We start from the raw sequence: 17,805 nt of genomic DNA, 5'->3' as shown, positions 1-17,805 counted from the left end.
CCATCCATCCATTTTCTTCCGCTTATCCGGGACCGGGTCGCGGGGGCAGAAGCCTAAGCAGAGAAGCCCAGGCTTCCCTCTCCCCAGCCACCTCCTCCAGCTCATCCGGAGGGACCCCAAGGCGTTCCCAGGCCAGCCGAGATACATAATCTCTCCAGCGTGTCCTGGGTCTACCACGGGGCCTCTTCCCGGTGGGACATGCCCGGAACACCTCACCCAGGAGGCATCCTAATCAGATGCCCGAGCCACCTCAACTGGCTCCTTTCGATCTTTATAAATAGGAATTGGCCCATTAGTTTGGCAAAGTTAATGAAAAGTTGTCTTTTAACATTATAAGCTTTGATTTTATTGTAATTTTCCAGTTGTAATAACTCCATCTCTGTAATGTTTTGCATGGAACTATGACTGACAGACCTCCAGTTGCATGATTCACTGCTGCAGATGCTCAAAGCTGGAAACTTAATGCTCGACTGACAGCGATAACTCCGCTTATATCTGGTAATTAACTGCATTCAAACATTTCACAATATTTGTAATAGATAAAAGAAACTGCATAGGATAAACACAAATGGAGCCAATGAAGTTACAGTTCCTGAATAAAATATAATGGGATCATAAACGAGCCCACTTGTTCACTTGAAGGTTTATGGTCAAACCAAAATACTCGTTTGTTCCAATTAATTACTCCTGATGTCAGAGTCGTCATAATTACGGGTTTACACCTTTTAAATAGCAATTAGAGAAACAATTAAAGGAAGTCTTAAATGGAGGCAGTGTTTTGTAGTGCCAAACCTCACCTTTCTATGCATCCTGAAGGTAGACTGCGTGACAGAGCCATGACTCTTCACACTGTGGATGTCACTTTTAATAAATTCTTTATGGATTCTTTTCTGTTTTGAAAAGGGGGAAAGAAGTGCACATACTGTGCTACATTATTGTTGCTATTAGTGCAAGTGCTTATGTAAATGACTTGCAAATGTAAATGGAGGTACTGGAGGCAGCTTGCAGAGAGCTCCACTTGATGGGCAAAGTTTTGAGAAATGAGGTTATGCTTCTGTTTTCAGCCTCAGTGATGTCTTTGTCGCCTAAAAACATAGCAGGACAAATGCTTTTCAACTTGAATATAGCCTTTTGAAATGATGAAAGGGCCTCCCTGGAAAGCACAATGGTGCTGTTTGACTCATGGCCCACTGTGTGAAATACTTGGGCATTAAAGGTGCGCGCTTATTTTCAGATAATGGAAAAACATCAGAAGAATCTGACTCGGGTCATGTTAATGGGAAGGTCTGTTGTTTCAGGGGGGGTTCTCTAAATCGGCAGGTTGATTTAGTTTTTGAAGCCTCCGTTTGTTTGTTTGTTTTTTAAAGCATTTTGGCCATTGTCACTTTGTTGGAGTGCTAGTAAGCTTAGTTAATAAACTGCATCCATAATTATATGCGTGCAATTTACAAACACCTATCTGCTAAATAATTAACTGAAGTGCAGCGCAAACTTCTGTGATTGGCTGTTACCATGACTAATCATGCAACAAATCATATTATTTGTCAGATAATTGCATTAAAATGCTCCAAAAGGCTCCAACACCACACGAATGCTTGAGAGGTCAGGCTCAGAGACTCAGATTGAGGTAAAGCCCAGCAGACAATAAATTCGCTGCCCGCCCAGTTGTGCCAAAGGAGGAAATTACCTGCTGAGACTAAAACAGTTTTTTGTACCCGGCAGCGGGCAGGCTGCTGTAAGGTCGGCACTTTAACATGGGAGTCACAGACTGTACACAAAAGATGGACATAGCCACCATGACATCATCTGCTGGCTTTTGAATTACACATTTTGAGGGCTTAACATTAAGATGATTATATTTGGAGAAGACGGTAGAGTGCTAAGTTATCAGCTAATACTAGTGAGCATGGTTAGCATACCACATCAGGTAAGGACACAAGGACACATACACCCATATTGCTAATTAGTACTAAGTAAAATTAAAATACTAGAATTTCACTTAAAAACTAAAATAGTCTGTACCCATACAGCAAACCATGTTATTAGTCAGATAATTATATTAAAAATGCTCCAGAATAGGAGGGGCTCACTTCAGTGACTTAAAGCTAGCAGCGGTTAGGCTTAGCAGACGGCTCCCACCTGTCAGTCATCGCACCCATGGCCCTTACATTAAGCCTTATCAGTATCCAAAAGGACGTGTTATAAAAAGCTATTCATAGAGGCCAAAAAACTTATTTTACTTATTTGTATCAGCCGTAAAGAATTCTTATTGTGGGCATTACAGCATGGGTATGTACGCTGTATTCAGCAGAAGATACAGGGAGGAAGTTATGTCACTACCAGGTAACGGGTTTAATTTAGTAAGTAAGGACCTGAGTTAGTTAGATGCTAGTAAAAGTGAAGCTCAATCCTATATGTAAGTGCCTTATAAAGCTAGGCTCCTCCTCCTGCTGAAAATGTCTTCTGAGTTTTATTTAACGGTTCATTCATAATATCAAATAAGTTGAGCCATTCTGTTCACTTTAATAAGTTCTTAGTTGCACCATCAGCATTTTATAACGAGCATGGAGCTGATCCCCGATGCGAGACAAATGGTCTTCATAAGACCGTGAAGTAATACTTTCAAACGTGATGGAGCACAGACCCGGCACAGCTGCCGCATAAGGAGTTCAGTTTGCTATCGTGAGCAAGTGCACACTGCGAGCTGCACAAGCCTCTACAGTTGTAGGCATGTTTACACTGCAGGGATAATCCTGCTGCGGTCTCCGTGCACCCCATCGGCTGGCTTATGTGCAGTAATGACCAGCTCTCTGTGCATAATCCTTGTTATTACACAGCTACTTTGCCAATGTAAGTGATAATGATTTGACACAAATTATTTTTCTAAAATTATATCATATTAAATATCCAATAATTAATGTAATTGTATCAGAATCACTTATAATTAAACAAAAAATATGCAGTACTAACCTCAAATCCACAGGTCTTAACCTCAGATCATCTCCTGTCAGCTGACCTCATTATGTCCTTCTATAGTGAGACAATATAATCCCAGTGTTTCCTCTTTATCGTGCATACCACACTGCTTTTCATGTTTGTTACTGTGATGCTGCTTGAGACTTTTCTGGAGAACAGCAGCGTTGTCCATGTATTAAACATGGACAAAGTTTCAAACAGTGAGGTTCTCATACTGTTTATGTAAGCATATAAGCCCCTCCCATCCGTTGTTCAAACCTTCTGCTTGCATGGGGTAGCCAATCAGAAAAAAGATGGCATAAAGGGGGGAGAATGGAGCTGAAAGAGCCACTGTGAGATGACAATAGATTAGCTTTCAGTGATTCACAATCTAGAGTCCAAGAATACAAATATGAAGCTGGAAATTAGATGAACCCTTCTCCCACCTCTCTGTGCAGTAAATCTTAATGGCAGACACAAATCACATGGCTGCTTAGCTGAATCCCAGATTAGGAACTTTGTTCATTCCTTCTCCCATCTTTTGTCTTTCTCTGCATCTGTCTGCTGTCACATAAAGGAAAATAAAGGCTGTTCTCCAGACTGGCTGAGCTGTGGTAAATTAATGCTGTTGGACTTTGCCAGCTTTCTTTTGGTGCAGTTTCTTAAAGTAAATATTCAATCAAAAAAGAAAAAAAGATTACATTTTCCAAAATATAACACAATTTAGTTTTTATTAGCTTTTATTAACTTAACTAGCAGTTTGAAATCTTGGCCCAGGTATCTGCTGGCTACACTGGAAACTCTAATAAAGCTCACTGATGATTTTTCAAAGCTTAACAAACTGTCCCAGAGTCTCCTGTAGAAGCTATTTTTCTTACTGAGTCTTTGAGAAGGGCTGTTCATTTTTCCAAAGTTAAACTTCCTAAAATGTCTACAGATGCACACTCACTGGCTACTTTTATTAGGTACATCTGCAGCAGCTCAATGCACATAGGCATGTAGACATGGTCAAGACCACCTGCTGAAGTTCAGACAGAGTAGAATGGGGGGTAAAAAAGGTGATATTAAATGACTTTGATGGTTACTGGTGCCAGACGGGCTGGTCTGAGTATTTCAGAAACTGCTGATGTGACTGGGATCTCTAGCATTTACAGAGAATGGTCAAACTGCTTTAAGCTGAGAGGAAGGCAACACTAACTCAGGTAACTCACCTGAAGCGTGAATCCATCCTGCCTTGTATTAATGCTTCAGGTTGTGGTTGGTGATGTAATGATGTGGGGGATGTGTGGGGCACAGTTTGGGCTCCTTAGTATCAGCTTAGTATCATTTACACCCCACAGCCACCCTGAATATTGTTGCTGGCCATGTCCATCCTTTTATGACCACAGTGTCCCCATCATCTGATGGTAGCTTCCAGCAGGTTAATGCGGCATTTCCCAAAACTCAAATCATCTCAAACTGGTTTACTGGTGAGTTTACTGAACTTAAATGGCCTCCACAGTCACCATATCTCAATCCAGTAGAGCACCTTTGCGATGTGGTGTAACAGGTGATTCACATCATGGATGTGCAGCTGACAAATCTGCCGCAACTGTGTGATACAATCATTTCAGTATGGACCAAAAATCTCTTCCGAGGAATGTTTCCAGCACCTTGTTGAATCTGTGCCATGAAGAATTAAGGCAGTTTTAAAGCCAAAGGGGGCATGACCCAGTATTAGCAAGGTGTATCTAATGAAGTGGCCAGTGAGTGTGTTTCCAGCATGTGATAGATGCAGCTTGGCCCTGGCCTCTTTGGCACATTCCTTCTGGCAGTGCATTAATTTGTAGTTGTATTGGAGTTCAGTCTTTAAAACACTAACTTTTTTTTTTTTTTTTTGAGAGATCCATTTTCATATTTGGTGGGCAAGAACAGCAAGAATCTGTCTGGAATTAAGCTCAAAGCAATAAAAATCTGCCACCTTATTAGCACAGATCAATTCTCCTCAATTAGAACTGAGTTGGACCCAGTGACTAAAGGAAGTAACATTTTAAACTTGGGAAACTAAGATGTACTGTATGTGGCTCCTCTGATCTATTTATGTATACTCAACATAAGTCTTCAATATTCTAATTATCTAACACCTGTTTTATCATAGGTAAGGAACCCATCTCAGTAGGACTAGAGGATATCAACCTTGTGCATCTTCCAGTATGTTTAAATGTAACTTTTTTCATATATATAAATAAAATATTTTTATTAATTTTTAAAACACATGAAAATGTAACAGCAGAACCAGGGAATGCAATCTTTTTGCTGCTAAAATGGTAGAATGTTAATTTAACTTAAATCAACCAATAACTTACATTTGTATTCTTCTTGTGTCCTCCTGCTGCCATCTGTGGAGTCGGTTTCCAGGACGTCTATGTGACCTTTTGCTTTGTGATATTAATTGCAAACAACAGTAACTCTGAAATACTCGCGTATTATTATAAGAAAATTCGGAACAGAGGGACAAAAACTGTCTGTGTGGTTTAGCTTCTTTGTCCGCCTGGTGTAAGAGCTCATGGCAGCTTGTGAAAGAGTCTGTTATCTTGAAGCAAAATTCCTAAGTTACAACATTTGTTGGAACTAAGGTCAGACTGAATGTCAGTGAAAACCAGTCTGGCATCTTTATAAGCACCATTTCATTTTCTCATGAATTGTCTGCGGAGACTTGTCTTGCCCTTTTGTTCCTCCATTTTCAGTTCTCCCGTACTCTCAAAGAAGTCTGGCTTCTTTATCGAGCCATCGCACAGCTTTTGTATTAGCACAGTGAATAGATCACAACACATTTTAGATATTTCTTTTATACTGTTTGTATCATCTGTCAATGACTTTTTAGTTGAATGAGGGTATTCTTACCTTTGTGCTATGCAAGGGTGTCATGAGCAGTAAAATGCATTTATCACATAAAGCTAGCAAAATAAGTAAGGTAGACCTGCTGAGTAGAAGTGCAGGCTTTACACTGGCTTATTAAATGCTAGAGAGAGAGACAGAAATCCATAGTCTGAAAATTCGACCACCAGGGGACTGATAAATAAAATAAACTGAGGATAGCAGAGTGAGCTGCTTCAATTATTTGTAAAACAAGAAATAAAGGTCCCAGCACTGACAGCGAGCTTTGCAGACCCACGTCTACATGTTGTCAACACAGGGCAGTGTCAAAAACATGTGGAACAGCTGGTAATGTGGGCTATTGTTGTTCATGCTTGTGTTGTTGTCCTCTTAGCTTAGCATCTCCAACACAAATCAGAATATACAGTGTTGTGTAAAAGTCTCGAGCCACCCCTCATTTCTTCATATTTTGCTAGGACACAACATAATTGGAAATACAGCATATAAGGCAAAAAGCCGATATTTGATATGATCGTGTTTACGCCCTTACTGGGGTGGCTGTGGCTCGGTGGTAGAGCAGGTCACCTACCAATCAGAAGGTTGGTGGTTTGATACCAGGCTGCATGCCAAAGTATCTATGGGCAAGATACTTAACCCCAAGTTGCTCTCCGACGCAAAGCGTTAGAGTGAATGTGTGTGAATGTTAGACAATAAGCACTTAGCTTGGTTACATATGGAAGTGCTTGTATGAATGGGTGAATGCAAACATGTTGTATAAGCGCCTTGAGTTCTCAGAGTAGAAAAGCACTATATAAGAACTAGTGCATTTACCATTTACTCAACACAGCCTGAGGTTCTTCTAATTTCTTTAAGCAGTCTTCAGGAACGGTTCTCCAGGCTTCTTGAAGGATGTTGGCTGCCTTTTGTTCTGTTCTGTCAAGATGATCCCACACTGCTTCAACAATGTTGAGGTCCGGGGAGGCCAATCCATGACTGATAGCGCTCAATTGTCTGTTTTTCTACCCACTGGCAGTGCGCTTGGGATCATTGTCATGCTGTGAAATGAAGCTGTTGCCAATCAGATACTTTCCAGATGGTATTGCCTGGTGGATCAAAATCTGATGGTATCTTTCTGCATTCATAATTTTATCAATTTTAACAAGATCTCCAACACCGCTGGCCCCAAAGCCTCCACTGTGAGGCTACGAATGGCTGTAGACATTCATTGTTGTACTTCTACTCTGACTTCCATACATATTGTCCAGTGTCTGTGCTTCTAATCCCTAATCTTTGATCTTTTATACATATACATATATATATATATATATATATATATATATATATTTTTTTTTTTTTTTTTCTTTTCTCCCCACACTTGTTTGTCTTTGTGGTGAACTCCACTGTGGCTCCCTTTCATGTTCAAGCCAACTTTTTTAACCAATCAGGAGTCGACCTACACGTAACGTTATCACTGCTGTTGTGTGCGGAGCCTCTTTGTTCATCGAATTCCCACAATCCTCCTCTTTGCACAGACACAGTTCTGTGCAGAGAAATACAAACTCGGGACGTGAATCTCAAACGGACCGGTTGTGTCGGTGCTTTATCTTATTCCCCATAGAAGTCAGACAGGAGGCCTTCATCACTGAGCTTAAATGGCGAAGGCCAGTGGTTTGTGCATAAATCAAGGAGACCGCAATCATTCTGCTACCCCACAGGCTGTGCAATCAGATATCTAATCCATTATTTTAATAGACCTGAAATTTCCATACATTACCACTTTAATGTTTGGTGCACCATCAATAGTGTGGATCCTTTTTTAAATATACTGACTGTATTCATTTGTGAATGTTGAATTTCCACCTCTGACAGCTGAGCGGTTGGTGAACGCCAGGGTGAGGTAATAACATGAGAATGTACCATATAAACAGAGCTAGAAGATAAACAAAAATAAGTGCTTAATAAATTCAAAAGGTATCAAAATACTGAGTGATAATCAGTTGACTTCTTATTAATAAGAAGTCAAACCTGTATCAGTGCTTCTGACAAGCAGAGTCTGCTTCTTCTATATTTATTTGTCTTATAAACGCCTTTTTTTTTTTTTTTTTTTTTCCCTCTTCTTTCTTTAAATGAGAGATCAAAATCAAATTAAGAGGAATCTAACCAGAGGAATGGATGGAAGTCATTCTGGTAACTAATAGTGGGTAAAATCATTTTTTGTTTTGTGCTGTCCTGCTTCATAATAGAACATTTCCTGCCTCGTTAGTAACAAATACTTCATAGCTATGAATTTACCCTTAATTTAAGCTTTTGGACGAATGAGAAGATTTATTAGTTAATACACTTCAGAGTGTGAGAATGAGCTGGTTTGACAAAGTTGTGCAGATTGGCGAGGGGCTTATAACTGGTGCACAGACTGCTCAGTGCTTTAACTGGCCTCAAGCTCATTACTGCCAGCTTTTTACCAATACCACTCAGTCAACACATTTTGTTGTGCCAATACCATCTATAGCTACTGCAGTCAAAGTGCAAGTCCTGAAGCTTCACTTCAGCTTATAATATTAAGCTTATAATATTTATAATAGGGTTTTAAGGGAGTTTTGGTTTGAAGTTCTTCTTCATTGCTTCAGTTTTAGAATCATACCTCCAGCACCTGACAAAGTATGAAAAACTAAAACTAATCATGTGGGGATGATGAAATCTACCCCCTAGATTTAGTCCTGGCTCCCCCTTGCCGTAGCATTTGTGTTATACCTCATCAAGTACGCCCTGGTCAGGGATCGAACCCCCGACTTCCTGCTCCAAAGACTGTAATGTTACCACTACGCCATTCCAGCTGTGGTTTTTGTGATCGTACCAGCAAGAATTTAAAACTACTTTCATCCCTGGTAACAACTGACCAGTCTCAAAAACTGAGGCCAGAGCATCACAGTGCTTGCCACAGCAATGTGACCCTCTGAGGCATTTTTAAATCTTAAGACAAAATATAGCAAATGAACGGTCTTCTTTTTACTGACATTTTACCCACACTGGGCTCTTCTTCTAGCTGTGATGAAATCACTTCGATTTCTAATGTAGTCATTTTGCAATGCTCATGAATTTACCTTACAGCTGTGAAATTGAGGAAAACCTCGGTGTTAATGTGTTCCACTTTTAAATTTTTCCAAATTCTTTGAACAAAGGGTCTCAGGTGGTAACATTTTTCTTATTTTGCTGATTATTATATGGACCCCATATTTAAACTGAGATACAATTTCATGCATTGTGGAACATTTTAATGCTTTTTTTTTTTTTTTTGTAATTCCGGATTACTTTTATGATTTCATCCTCCTTTTGCCGGTATTCCCGTGGCATTGACTTCCTCTGTACCGCTCTAATGTGTTGCTGCAGTTGCTTTGCAGTGACTTCCAATTGGTTTTCTGCTGCCATGACCGCCTAATACTTGTGCATTACTTTTATTGACAGCCCCCCCTCATTGCTGATCCAAAGAAATCTCTGCTGTTACTTCTTGCTATTTCTGCTCTCTTTTTGTAGTATTTTCTGTTAGTGACCAACCCTCTGCTTCCAGTTTGCAGATTCTATGTGATGTTCTAGCTGGAGATCATTTTTATTTAAGGTAAAAGGCATTAGTGTGTATGTAGTGTAATCTGGTTGTGGGTGTGAGGTTTGGTAAGTGTGCATGGCTGCAGAGAGGCAGGGCTAAAAAAAACTGCCAGCTGGGACAGGCTTCAGCCCTCCTGTGACTCTGTAAATAATCAAATATCCATCAGCTGCCTCCCTTATTACAGGTTTCTTAAATTATTGCTCCAAAACAGTACTACTACAGTACTGTGCGTAAGTCTTGAGTCCCCCCATTTCTTAATATTTAGCTTCCAAGGAGCCAGGCTTTCTTGCAATTTTTAAGGCGCCCTTAAGCAATAGTTTCCCAGGCTTTCTGAAAGTCTTTCAGTGTTTTCAGGTATGCCAAATTACACAAGAACTGGACTGAAAATCAGTGTCAACAGGTCTCATAGACTGATGAATCCAGCTTTGAAATTTTTGGTTCAGAAATCATTAATATGTCCGGAGGAGGTCAGGAGAGAGAAACAGCACTGAGTATCTCCAGCCATCTGTACAGACCACAGAAAGAGTTCAGGCTATGCTGAAGAATAAAGGTGGTCATATCAAATATTGACTTTCAAGCTCATCAGAATTGTACAAACTCTGTTTTTGCCTTATAAACTGGATTTCCATGTATGCTTTTCCACGTTTCAATAAATCGCTACACCCATTTCCCCATTCTCATTGCAAAATAGAAAGAAATGAGGGGTGGCTCAAGACTTTGCACAGCGGATCAAAAATCCTATGAACACTTTCTGCTGCTGTCGAGGAAAAAAAAGAATGTCTTAAACAGGATTTATGCTTTTTCTTCCAACCTTGAGTTAGAAAAACTGATCAAAATTCAGTAATCTCAAAAAAAAAAGAAAAAAAAGAAAAAGTGATTAAGTTTTGATAAGAGAAAGAAAAGATTAGTGAGAGTAGTGAAGTTTTTCCTCTGGGGAGAGCCAATTAGAAAGTGGTTTTAAAGTACTTCTTCTTGCACTAGCTGATACGTGGCATGCTGTCGAATTCTCGGAGAAATCAAATCATCATCAGAGAGTCATGATCATCAGAAACCTAGTACAAAAAAAACTGCAAGTATGAGCACACAGCTCCTGAATGAGCAGCTCGGTTTTAATGCCTGAATGATGTTTGTAGAGCAAACAAAGATCAGCGCCCACACAAACTGCTGTGCGGCTATAGTTAGAAATCATGTTTCTTAAGAGGTAATCTTATTTAAGTTAATTTGCTTAACTTGGCTCAGAACTCCAAAGATGGCGACAGAGGGGAAAAATACGGCCGTTATATAGTAATTTATTAATTTTGCCGAATGTCTTCTGAAGGGCAATGTACAGCTTTTACCAGAGCCATAGTACAATACTTCATAATTACAACATTTACAGGTGCAGTTGGGTTTGTCTTTTTACATCAAATGACAGGGATGAGCTGTGAACACAGAATGAGTAAAATGCAGTTTAACACAGACAAAGCAAAAAGCAGCGTTCATCAGCCAATACCGAGCTCGCCTGCAGGAACGCATTTATCAGCGAGCATCATGACACTCAACGTGACAGCTCGTCGTCTCTTTACAGCAGATGGACCAACAGCCGAACACCGTCAAGCAGAAGCATAAAAAATATCGTCATTAATTCACGTAAATATCAACACACTCGTGGCATCATCTGATAGATACACTGAACTGAAAGAAGCAGATGGTAAACACAGACTATGTGGGTGAAAACGAGCGGTTCTGGGTTTCATTCACATGTGGAGTGTTTAAACTTTTTCTCTCGCACTCATTTGTATTCCACAACAGCCATCTCGTAATAGAAAAGATAAAATATGCAAATTTAAGAACGTGGAGTGCTTCGCGATTGCAAATTGAAGGTTAAGATTGATTCAGCAATATCCACTGTTTCTATATCCAGATGAAACCAAAAAAAAAAAAAAGAGGGGAGGGGGAAAAATGGTTTTAAACAAGAAATGAATTAATAAAAGGTTAGCCAAAAAAAAAGCAATAAGTAAAGAAAAGTCACAGCTTCTCCATCTCAAAGCGCTCGTTTGGCAGAACGGAGCTGTGAACAAAAGAGTTCAAAGAGCAGCGATTTCAGTGAGACCGGGGGCAACGAGTAATATCACATCTTTAGCAACAACAAAAAAGCTCGACTCCCAAATGTTGCTGAGACGGCTCGTCTTCAGTCAAATAACTTCATTTATCCCACTATTCCACTTTAAAAGGACAGAGCTGGTTATCTGTATCACCGCAGTAATAACAAACCTTTCAGGATATTTCATTACCTTCTTTTTTTTTTTTTTGTAAGGCATTTCTTAAAATAAATTCTTGTGGTATTTTTTGTTATTAAATGAAAAATAGCTGCTTCAAAATGAATTTGTTTGGATTTGGAGAAGCATTAATAATTTATAGAGCCACTTCCAAATAATAAATAAAGAGATGAATAAATAAACAAGCAGGCAAGCAAACATCAACAACCACTTTTCCCCCCAATATTATTATTTTTCTCTTTTTTTTTCTCAGTATAAATGTCTCTGGTAATCCAGCGTCTCCTCCTGTGATATTCTTGAAAAATAGTCTGATACAAGCTATTTACCACGCTGCATTTTTTTTTTCCCAAAGTGATGAGGAACAGTGTGAGGGTTCTGCAGAAGAATGACACATGTGGCTGGCAGCTACAGTCAAACTGATCACCAAAGGTTGAGAGTCAAAGTCTGGCAAAATATAGCGATTTAATCCTCCTCGTAGTCTGTTTCTGATAGTCGTGAAGCCTCCTCAGCTGAGCGTTAGGTTGAGCTTTCCTGGTCACGAACGTGCGGCAAGTCTTCCAGGTGATTCTCAGTTTTCTCACTCGATCCCTCCAACGTTGAAAAAATACATTTCTTTTTAATTCTTAAAACTATGTTCGACTCTACACTTTGCCTCCCAAAGCTTTTTAGTTCTCAGATGTGCTTTAGCATCCACTGGGGTTTGAACACACCTCTAAGGCTCTCGTGTAAAAAGCCCATTTTACAGAGATGGGCTCTTTCCAAAATGGTGGAACAGGAGGAGTGGTGAAAAATAGTCTCTCTCATGGCACAGTGTTTCTTGCTGTGTGACTCGCACAGTCTCCAGAAAAAGACGACCTTCTGCACAGGCCTTTGGGCTAAAGCACGGTGGCGTTGTGGCCCTCCATCCTGGGTAGCCGTGGGTCCTGAACCGTCCCCATTGTAACTAGCAGTGGACGGCTGTCCTCAGGCATACCTGACTGACCCATGGACACCGAAGTGGGAATGGAGCCCCCCCTCTGGTGGGCTGCTGAGGAGGGAATGGAGGTGCCCTGCTGGGGTGGAGGAGGCGGGTTGGCGTTACCGTGAGTGGACTCCACTGGGAGGCCTTGCTCCTGGTAGCCGTATCCGATGGTGCCGCAGGGGAAACGTCTCAGTCTGTACAGGGGGACTGGGGGCAGGGCGGCTGAATCTAAAAGTAGAGGAGACTGGGCAGCGGGAGGGGGTGGAGGGGGTAACAGAGGTCTGCACAGACCCTGCTGCTGCTGCTGCTGTTGCTGATGGTGCAGCAGTTGGAGTTGGTGCTGCTGCTGGAGCTGATGCTGGAACTGCTTGTGCTGGTGCTGGAGACCTAATGCCCCTGCCACCTCAGCCACTGTCCGGCCCACATGCTCCTGCCCCTCTCCAGGAACCCTGCCACTACTGCTACCTGCTCCCCCCACCCCTCCCTGCCTCTGCTGATGCTGCTGCTGCTGCTGCTGCTGCTTCCTCTGCTGCTGCTGCAGGAACCACGAGCCATATGTGGGGTTCCACAGACTGCTGCTTTTCCCAGCATGGGCATCCTTTTCTGAAGGGTGGCCCTGGGCAAAAGCCAGGTTGATGTGCCCCCCCTCTGAGCTGGGCTGGGTGGTAACATGAGGTCCCTTGGCAGTGAGTGTAGAGGGGGCAGCAGAGGTGACCGTGTTGGTGGTCTGTGTGTGAGGCTGCTGGTGAATGTGGAGGTATGGCTGGGGCTGAGCTGATGTTTGTGCTTTGGCCTCCGACGCTGTGCTCGTCACAACAGTGTGCTCCCCTCCTCTCCGGTTCTCCTCTGTGGGATAGGCAGGGGGTGGCTGTGGAGCCTCCCCATCAGGCACCTGGGGATTCACCAACACAGTCGGAGCTGAGGGGTCATCAGGGCGCATGGGTGCATGTTCCTCCTCCTCAGGTACTGGTCCATACTCGACAGGCAGGGGCATGGTCACCACATCGGGGTCCTAAAAGATTCAGAGGTCATGGTTGTGGGTGAACAGTCAAAACAGTTATTTTCTTTGTCTATTCCCAAATACACTTCCTTGGAAAATGTCATGAGGTCAAGCAGAGAAACAACTTATTAACAAGCAGAGTTGTGTAATATTCACAGTTCACCTGTGGGTGCAGCAAACTGTTGAAAGTTCAAACAACACCTGCATATCAACAACTGATGGTATAAGATGGAAAATGCAGCAGTAGTTTACATAATAATCTGAGATACCTGCCAGTTGTATTGATTGATTGATTTTTGTGAATGATTGGATAGTCCATTGCAGTCAGTGCCTTTGAACTGTAGGACAGCATTATCTCCTTTCCTTTCGTGAAGGAAAGTAGATATTAAAAAAAGGCAATAAAGGAAGCACTGAAGCACCTTTCCTTAGTATCTGAACAATTTGAACTGCTCGTGTTATGACTGCCATGCAGGTAGTTGACCCACAGATTTCCCAGAGATTTGGCCAGAGAAACTGATGCTGGTGCTTCTGGTTTAATAGTGACTCAACAGTCATATTAAGAGGAAGGGGGAGTGTCCACTAGTATACTGATTGCAGATGGACCAAATAAAAAAAATATATATATACATAAAATATTTGCCAAAATATACTTTCTGAAGGTTTGGGAAACACTCCTTTCCATGCAGAAATACGCTTTCTTATACTTTATGCAAGCTCATCTTGTGTAATCAGCCTTTGCATGCCTGGAACTTATAGGAAACAATCAGCTGCAGTTAAGTCATTTCCTCTGATTGTTCAGCCCTAGTCAGTGTCTACGAGACAATCAGACTCCCACAGGTTGCTCCGTTTAGTTACCTGTAAGCAGTAGTCGATTCTCTCCAGGATAGTTGAGAAGTTGGGCCTGTCTTCAGGCTGGTGCTGCCAACTCTGAGTCATTATACGGTACCTAAAACACACATGAATGAGCAGAACATGCACAATGAGAACACTTTGTCCCACTCCATGCAGAGAAAGCAGAGACTTTCCAGCACTGTCACTCCAGCTGGTTTAATGAATGCCGGCTAAATCTCCTTTGACTAAATATTCTTAATAGCTGTTTTTTGTAATGCAGAATTAAAGTGTAACCTCCCACCACTGTGAGTGATTGTTAATTGGGTGATGCAAATTACAGGAGCAAGTTTTAGTGATGTTAAATCCTGAGTTATGGTTTTAATCGCTGATTAAGTTTCAGTCCAGCTTCGAGTAGAACTTCAGTTTGATGGAGCACTAAAGGGATCGGCTTATTTCGAAAGAAGAAAAAACACATTTACAGAGACGAGAACATGAAGGGCACGATGGAAAGCCTGGTTTGGCCACCAGGTGTGAAGGAGAAGCCAAAGTACTGCTGGAGTGTCTCTATGACAGAGAGAGAGAGAAATGATGTGTTTATGGCTGACCTATATATATATATTTTATAGTAGAAAAAAAACATGAGAGGTGGTATATTAAAAGGTGACTGAGAAATTCAGTAAATCCCCATGACTTATTTCAATTTGGGAGGCAAACATGAAAGAAAACTGTTTGTGTGGTTTCCATACTGAAAGCAGTGAAAGCAATTTCCCAGAAAATTTTTCTGACACCTTCTTGGTCACAATGCATTTATATGTCAGTATCAGAGAATCGTTTGAGCCGTGTGTGTGTGTGTGTGTGTGTCTGTGTACACACATGCGTCATATCTGGTTGCAAGACAAAGTTTACGAACCCTGTTGAACAGCCAGGTTTTCTGCTTTGGTTACTCATAAAATGCAGTCTGATCTTCATCGAAGTCACAGCTCTTTATCAAACATACTGCCCAGAAAAAGTAAGTGTTGACATTTTGCTGGTAATTTGATGTTGATCTTTTGACCCACATTCAGGGTTGCACAATGTACCCTTACTGCGTTGGCTGCTTGATGCCCACTCCCAGGGGAGAAAAACTGTCCATTTGTGGACCGTTTGAACCCAGGAGACTGAGGTCCACTAAAGCCTCAGCTTTGCGCATCTATATAATTCTTCTTCGAGGGTCCTTTGCAAGTTGCTGTAATCAAGGTATGATTCACACCAACCAATCTTACTTGAGAAGATGAAACATGAGCGGCACCTCTAGAGCCTACAATTCCTATCTCATCTCTTTAACTGGAAGACCAGACTGAGAGTAGGTTTTGGAGAAGTCATTAGCACAGAAAGTCATTAACCTTTTGCTGCCTCGACCCAGAATGACTAGAAACACGATTTCTGTCACCAGCTGCAGTTTGAACCTTGGGAGTTGGAGTCTGCAGCACTACAGGGTAAGGAACTATGGGGATCACCACAACAACAACCTGATCAGCGTACCAGCAGGGAAACATGAGACAGGAGGGGCCAGTAATAACTCATTAGCAGGAACTGGACTTTCAAAACAAGACTGAATTAAATCTATAGTGGTGATTTCTCACAAATTAATTCACAAATATACCGGCTGGCTGTGGATATACCTGGGTGGCCTGCGTGGGTAAAGTCTGTGTGTGGGGAAAAAAATAGCATTTATATTTTCACATGCACCTCCTGTTTGGGCTTCAGGGGGTTCAGTGCTTTTTCTTGCAATCTGTGGTCTGCACTTACACTGGCCCGGGACAGTTTTTAGGTGGGTCCATTCTTCCTCCGTTCGTTACAAACTCCAGCACTTCTTGGTTACTGCGGCTTGGATATGGCATGTAGCCCAACGAGAAGATCTCCCACAGTAGAACCCCAAATGACCTTTGAGAGGCAATTGATGAGAAAGACAGATTAGTTGGAGGGAGAGAAAGAAAGAGGGAGACACTAAGGACAATCAAGTCTTAAATTACAGGCATCATCACCGCCAAAGTGGTGAAGGATGAGAGCAGAGGACAAGTATGAGACAGAGAGATTTTGCAGTGAGGTTCAGTAGGAGGTGAAAAAAACAGACAGGTGTGAAACTTTGGAGGTGAAACCAGTGTGGGCGAGATGGAAGGTAGGTCCGAGAGAAGTGTGCAGGGTTCTCACCATGTGTCTGTTTTAGATGTGAAGATGCCCTCCATGAAAGCTTCAGGTGGCATCCATTTCACAGGCAACATGGCACGCCCGCCCTTCCTGTAATAGCTCGCCCTGCACACACAAGCACATTTGGTAAGGGAAATGCTTGCACAACCATGTGGCTAATCATCCATCCATCCATCCATGACACCCCCCTCCCCTCCCCCCATGCTACCTAAGCCTACCTCAGAATATGTGTGAGATATATAACTGAAGCCATACCAGCTGGAACTATTTTACAGGAAAACCAGCATCTGTAGTCAGAGTATAAAAAAGGTGAAAACTCAGATCCAGCAATTAATTCCCTGTTTGTCAGTGGCTGTATCAGTGCTCTGATCCAATCACATTTTCAGCTTGCTAACATGTTGCTGTGAGAGACCTTTTAAGAGCTTCTTATCTCGCAGAGAGGAAAGACGCAGATTTCTTGCCGGGCCGAGCCCTGTCTGAGCCATTTTTAATGCTGCCTTGCCCTTTGCATTGCTAGAAAAATTATCAGATGTGTGCTGTATCTGATTTTTTGTCTCGATAGAGGTCACTGCCTGTTTTATCTCTTGCACGACGAGGACAGACGTGAAGTTGGTCCCGCTTGGCTCCCCGTCCATCATGGTGTCCACAAAGAAAAATGGACATGTGTGAGAATCAAAGTTAAGTGGTGTCAGCTGCTGCTGGATGGGGGAAAACTTTATTTTTGGCACAGTTTCCTGCTGCAGAGGAGTAAATCTGTTTGCCCCCAGTAATACTGTCATAAAAATATCAGTGTATTCCCTGAGCACTTGTTCATAAACATGGCAATTCTTGATAATAAATGAGACTGTGTGACTTGCTGGGTGGTTGCCAGTTCAAATCCCCGGGGCTTGAGCTGTAATGCTCTTTCTTTACTGAAAACAGCAGCTGCTCTGCTGAAACTGCACATGGCTGCACAGGAATGAATTGTAATTACAGTGGGCAGCTCCCAGGTGTAACTGGTGTTCCCTGGTCAAGTACAAAAATGTATAGAGAAAAGAAACGCATCAAAAACAGGGGGATAAAGAATAAACAGGCAGTTGTAGCTTGGAAACTTGAGCTTTTCAGAAATGCCATCCAATGCCTGGAGACGTGGCTGTATGACCCATCTCATTTCATC

General features: G+C 41.9%; 1 protein-coding gene across 1 annotated transcript in view; it reads right to left on the bottom strand.

Annotated features, from left to right (window-relative positions):
- Positions 1 to 10,692: 10,692 nt before the first annotated feature.
- The window catches only part of alk (ALK receptor tyrosine kinase), a 394,751-nt gene continuing 387,638 nt past the window's right edge, over positions 10,693 to 17,805 (bottom strand). The window contains exons 26-29 of the mRNA XM_030718325.1: positions 16,653 to 16,754; positions 16,251 to 16,385; positions 14,487 to 14,577; positions 10,693 to 13,643 (exon numbers count right to left, since the gene is read on the bottom strand). Coding sequence (XP_030574185.1) covers positions 12,546 to 13,643; positions 14,487 to 14,577; positions 16,251 to 16,385; positions 16,653 to 16,754 — 1,426 coding nt within the window. The 3' untranslated portion in view covers positions 10,693 to 12,545. The remainder of the gene's footprint in view (positions 13,644 to 14,486; positions 14,578 to 16,250; positions 16,386 to 16,652; positions 16,755 to 17,805) is intronic.

The sequence above is a fragment of the Archocentrus centrarchus genome, chromosome 22 (assembly GCF_007364275.1).
Source record: "Archocentrus centrarchus isolate MPI-CPG fArcCen1 chromosome 22, fArcCen1, whole genome shotgun sequence".
NCBI classification, from domain to species: Eukaryota; Metazoa; Chordata; class Actinopteri; order Cichliformes; family Cichlidae; genus Archocentrus; species Archocentrus centrarchus.
Note: the sequence above shows the minus strand (reverse complement) of the source record. Positions and strands in the feature narration are given on the sequence as shown.